The following is a 5,439-nucleotide window of genomic DNA, read 5'->3' as shown; positions in this document are numbered from 1 at the left end:
ATATATATATACCAGTAAAAAAGAAACAAGGATCAAAACAATTAAAACATGTTTTTTTCTTTTACCTTACAAAGCCAATGAAAAGAAAGCAAAGTCAGCATATAATGCATATAATGTTAACATGATCAAATGTAAATCTTGATGCCTGAAGGGAGATGCTGTTGGAGGCCACATCCTGAACTACCTGCTGGAGAAATCGAGGGTTGTGCACCAGAATCACGGAGAAAGGAACTTCCACGTTTTCTACCAGCTGGTGGAAGGAGGATCCGATGACCTGCTGACGCAGCTGGGCCTTGAGAGAGACGTCCAGCATTACTACTACCTAACGCAGGTTTGTATGACTTCAGAAGAGCATTCTTAATTATGATGACTAGAAATATTTTATAGATGTGTGTTCTTTGTTTCCAACAGGGGGAATGTGCCATTGTGTCGTCTATTAATGACAAAAATGACTGGAAATCTGTCAAAAATGCCCTGCAAGTCATTGAATTTGATGAAACTAACACCAGTGTAAGTTGAATGGCTTTGCATGAACCAGTTTTAACATGAACATGTTGGTAAAAAAAAAGAAAAAAAAACCTGAGTGTCCCTGTGCAGCATCTGTTTAGGGTGGTTGCGAGCGTTCTCCATTTGGGAAACGTTCACTTTGATCCGGACAGTAAAGGTCACGCCCTCCTGAAGAACAACACTGAGCTGAACTGGGTTTCAGATGTAAGGAAAGCAAACATTCCTGAGTTTGATGTCCGGACTAGGCTCAGAAATCCATCTGGTGACTCATTTCGGTTTCCTTCACAGCTCCTGGGGGTGGATGCCAACAGCCTTAAGGAAGGACTTACATTCAGAAAGATTGAAGCCAAAACAGAGCAGGTGCACAGACACCAAAGCCTCTTTTACCCTCATTAGGTGATAAAACAGTGTTTCTCCCAACTACAACTGTGACTTTTTAAAAATATATATTTTTAAGGTCCTCAGTCCGTTCACAATAGACCACGCCATCTATGTCAGAGACGCCCTGGCCAAAGCCATCTACGGACAGACTTTTACCTGGTTGGTCAACAGGATTAATGAGTCCATGGAGAACAAGGTATGATGTAAAAGCTTACATACCGGTTTTTATTTTCAAAGCTAAAACATAAACACCCCTTTGAACTTTTTACATTTTTCCTTTTGCAACCACAATATTCAATGCATTTTTATGGCATTCTCAAAAAAATTGTAATAAAATAACTGAGATAATTTAAAGAGTCATAACCCGCAGGTAGCAACGTTTTCTGCTAACTTAGAATTGTTTTCACTGGTTTTTACTTAAGGTGTTAGAGCAAATTCACACCACACTTGTATTTTAAAAGAAAAGTAAAAAAAAAAACAAAAAAAAAACTATGCATTATTTTTCCACCACTTCTATTCATCTTCTTGCATAAGGTATTCTCAATAAAACTCCAGATGAAATACAGCTACATTCATGGCTGTGACATAACAACATGTGGAAACATTCAAGGGGTGAGAATAGTATATTAAAGTTCAATATTTTCTGCTAGGACTCTTCACGGAAGACTGTCATCGGGCTTCTGGACATATATGGATTTGAGGTGTTCTATGTTAACAGGTGAGCTGCATTCTCCTATAGTTGATTTTCTGATAAATATACAACACATTTTTGCCCAATGCTACCATCATACATGAGTTTTGCACTAAAAAACAGAAATATTTGCCCTCTTTGTCATCAGTTTTGAACAGTTCTGTATAAACTACTGCAACGAGAAGCTGCAGCAGCTTTTTATCCAGCTGACGCTCAAAGCTGAGCAGGAAGAATACGAAGCTGAGGGAATTGAGGTGAGACTGATCAAAACATGGAAAAAGAAAAAGCAAAATGAATGATCATCAACATTTTCTAGCTTTATTCTAAGTGGTTTGTTCTCAAAGTGGGAGCCGGTTCAGTTCTTCAACAATAAGATCATCTGTGACCTGGTTGAGGAGAAACACAGAGGAATCATATCGATACTGGTGTGTAATCCTCAGAAAAGTCTTTTCACATAAATACAGTCGTATTTGTCCATATTTTTGTAGTAAAAATGTAGTTTTTTTCAATCTTTAATATGTAATGAAATCACATGCTTTCATTAGCTGTAAGTGGGAAACCATCATTATATTAGTCATGGGGAATTAAATTGCTGAAATAAAGGAACTTTTCAATAATACGCTAATTTACTGAATATGGCGGTGTAAGTGATGTTTAATAATAATAAAATAAATAYCTGAATCTGATTCTGCAGGATGAAGAGTGTCTGAGGCCAGGAGATGCCACCGATCTCACCTTTCTGGAGAGATTAGAAGAAAAGATGGGCAATCACCCGCACTTTGTGACGTGAGTTCAAATCTGTAGCATTATTAGCGACCACAAACATCAGGTTTCTGCTCAGTGGAGTGGACTGTGGCTTCATGAAGACAAGGAGTTATGATTCACCTCTGACTTTGTTTCCACCTCTTTGACTGCAGACACAGACTGGCCGACAAAATGACACGGAAGACTCTGGAGAGGGGAGATTTCAGACTCCTGCATTACGCCGGGGAGGTCACCTACTGCGTTGTGGGTAAAATAAAACCACAGTCCAGAGGCCATTTTCACATTAACATCTGGACTGCTGTCATTTCATAGTGGCAGTCCTTTAACTTTTTTTTTTAACATTTATTTATTTTTTTTACATTTTTAGGTTTTCTTGACAAAAATAATGACCTGTTATACAGAAACATAAAAAATGTAAGTACAGATTTTTGCACCTCTAATTATTGAGATACAGATATGTAATCAAAAAGTATGTTGTTGCAAGACTGCAGTAAATTAAGACTGCAGATGGATGATATTTAATAATTTTTTATCTTGATGTAAACATGCACTAAAGTGGATTCTCACTTCCTTTTAAAGCTGGTGTGTCAGTCAAAAAATACGATTGTCAGGGAGTGCTTCTCTGCTGTGGACACAACTAACAAGAGGAGACCAGAGACAGTAAGTTCATCTGTGTTTGGATTCTTATTGGTAACAATAAAATGTAAAATTGTTCATGTATTGATGATGCAACAAACATCTTAGATGAATTTTTACAGACACCAATTGGGTATTTGGCCACTGTTCCTATCAGAAATGACGCACCAGTTAACTGGTTTCCTGGCATGGAGCCATTTTAATTCCACATAAAGTATTTTCAGAATGAAACTCTTTGAAGAGGCCATTGAACTATCTTACACAAAAAGGGAATAAAGGAAAACTACATCCAAATTTATCAACTTCACCTAAAATCAAGAAGCTGGTAATTAAACTTGGATAAAATCGAATGTTCTATCAGGTATCGTTAAGCTTCTGGACTGACCCCGATCACAGACTTAATAAAAATATTGTGGACGCCAACTGATTTGTAGGGACTTTGCCAATTCTGGTCAGAAAAGTGGTGAAATGTTCCACCAGAATGATTCCTTGAGCTTGCTGCTGACTACAAAAAGTGTCTGGTGTTTCTGCAGTTTGCTAAAAGACATTGTATTTAAGAATATGTATTTAAGAAATGTGTATTTCTGTATGTATTTAAGAATACATACAGATGTATGCAAATAATTAAGCCTATATCCATAATTTATATCCCTTGAAGACTGTTGATAATACATTCCGACTGACAAGGCAAAATCTGTCATCCACAATCGGACTAAAAGTCTTAATTCATACATGATGTATCTGCCAATTGAACTGATGGTACGGCTGTGTCTGTAGGTAGTGACCCAGTTTAAGAACAGCCTGCAGAAGCTCACAGAGATGCTCATGGCTAAAGAGGCCTGGTACATACGCTGTCTAAAGTCCAATGAGTCCAAGCAGCCAGGTATGTCAGCTCAGAAAAGGTCAATGCAATCAACACGGTCGTTTTATGATCGCTGTCATCCAATCACAGGACAGTTTGATGAAGCACTGATCAGACACCAGGTGAAGTACCTGGGCCTGATGGAGCATCTCAGAGTCAGAAGAGCTGGTTTCGCTTACCGTCGGAAGTATGAGGACTTCTTAAAGAGGTTCTGCAAAAACCTATCTTTCCCCATGAATTTGTGCTCGATTTCATGTGTGTAAACGTTTCCTGTGTGTGTTTACCTGGCTCATGTCACAGATACAAACCCCTGTGCCCGGCCACCTGGCCTCACTGGAGAGGAATGCCTGCTGATGGGGTTGAAGTGCTGGTTCAACACCTGGGCTACCTGCCTGATGAGTACAAAATGGGAAGGTGAAGAAAACTTTATCATTCAGTCTAAAAAAATACTCAGTAAGCCAGTTTAGGCAAAAAATTACCATCCTTGATTGGATTTTTATAGAACCAAGATCTTCATCCGTCATCCTAGGACCCTTTATGCCACAGAGGATGCTTATGAGAAATGCAAACATGACTTGGGTGAGTTTAATTCAAATCTCAAATCAAATCTTTATTATTACTGTTTAAGACTTTTAATGGTTTTGTATGCTTTGGATTTGCAGCATCAAAACTTCAGGCCAAGTATAAAGGATACAAAGTGAAGGGAGAGTTCAAGAAACAGAAAGAGGCTGGTAAATATCAGAACATGAAACAGACTGGTGCTTAAATATTTGTAAACCACGAAGGTAACTTTGATACCAGCACCAAACACTGGATTGAAAAACAGTTTTTATGCCAAGAATATCTATCACATCTCCAACAGCAAGTGATTAAAAAAAAGACATTATGTTTTAGACTTAAGAACATTTCACAGATATTCAAACCTCTGACTTTGCTGAAGTGCAAGCAAACTTAACTTTAATTTCATGTCTTCAGCAACAAAGATTGAGACGTGTTGGAGAGGAGCACAGGCCAGGAAGGAGAGAGAGAAAAGAGCATGGGCTGTAAAAGTCATCAAGAAGTAAGCAAAAAAAAATAAAATAAATAAAAATGGCACCCTAATGTCGTCACATCATTTCATCTAAATTGCATTTTGTTCTCCTGTTTTAGGTTCATCAAAGCCTACATAAACAGAGGGGAAGCAAAAAGCACAGATAACTCAGAGTACCTGGTCTTTGTGAGACAAAGCTACTTGAACAGGCTGAAAAACAATCTTCCAAAGACAGTTTTGGATAAGACAACCTGGCTAACTCCCCCAGCTGTGCTCACTGAGGTAACTCAACGTTTGTTTCGTTTCAATGCAGCCTGATGGAAAGTCAACTTTTGGCTCTGAGGATGGTTTTATTGCTTTGTTAAAGGCATCAGAGATACTGCGGAAGCTTCACTACCGTCTGATGGTGCGGAAATATGTGCGAGGAATCCCGCCACAGAAAAAAGCACAAGTAAGAAACACTGACCACAACATATAAGACAAAAATAAAATGCTGTTTTTTGTTTTAGTAGTTTATATCGTCCTGGTCGTGGAACACTGGACCAGCTCTACACCCTCAGCGGGGTC

The 5,439-nt window shown here is 38.5% G+C and overlaps 1 protein-coding gene across 3 annotated transcripts in view; it reads left to right on the top strand.

Annotated features, from left to right (window-relative positions):
• myo1ha (myosin IHa) overlaps window positions 1-5,439 on the top strand; it is a 13,975-nt gene that overhangs the window by 5,865 nt on the left and 2,671 nt on the right. For 2 of the 3 annotated variants that reach the window (XM_008418719.2, XM_008418717.2), the window contains 19 exons: window positions 152-331; window positions 412-510; window positions 598-711; window positions 796-867; window positions 965-1,084; window positions 1,539-1,606; window positions 1,728-1,833; window positions 1,924-2,004; window positions 2,274-2,365; window positions 2,497-2,591; window positions 2,712-2,758; window positions 2,924-3,004; window positions 3,758-4,050; window positions 4,143-4,256; window positions 4,345-4,421; window positions 4,505-4,573; window positions 4,818-4,902; window positions 4,992-5,154; window positions 5,240-5,323. In XM_008418719.2, the coding sequence (XP_008416941.1) occupies window positions 152-331; window positions 412-510; window positions 598-711; window positions 796-867; window positions 965-1,084; window positions 1,539-1,606; window positions 1,728-1,833; window positions 1,924-2,004; window positions 2,274-2,365; window positions 2,497-2,591; window positions 2,712-2,758; window positions 2,924-3,004; window positions 3,758-4,050; window positions 4,143-4,256; window positions 4,345-4,421; window positions 4,505-4,573; window positions 4,818-4,902; window positions 4,992-5,154; window positions 5,240-5,323 (2,040 nt within the window). The remainder of the gene's footprint in view (window positions 1-151; window positions 332-411; window positions 511-597; window positions 712-795; window positions 868-964; window positions 1,085-1,538; window positions 1,607-1,727; window positions 1,834-1,923; window positions 2,005-2,273; window positions 2,366-2,496; window positions 2,592-2,711; window positions 2,759-2,923; window positions 3,005-3,757; window positions 4,051-4,142; window positions 4,257-4,344; window positions 4,422-4,504; window positions 4,574-4,817; window positions 4,903-4,991; window positions 5,155-5,239; window positions 5,324-5,439) is intronic. The other variant, XM_008418720.2, reaches the window with a different exon arrangement.

Source organism: Poecilia reticulata, linkage group LG9 (assembly GCF_000633615.1).
Source record: "Poecilia reticulata strain Guanapo linkage group LG9, Guppy_female_1.0+MT, whole genome shotgun sequence".
NCBI lineage: Eukaryota > Metazoa > Chordata > Actinopteri > Cyprinodontiformes > Poeciliidae > Poecilia > Poecilia reticulata.
Note: the sequence above shows the minus strand (reverse complement) of the source record. Positions and strands in the feature narration are given on the sequence as shown.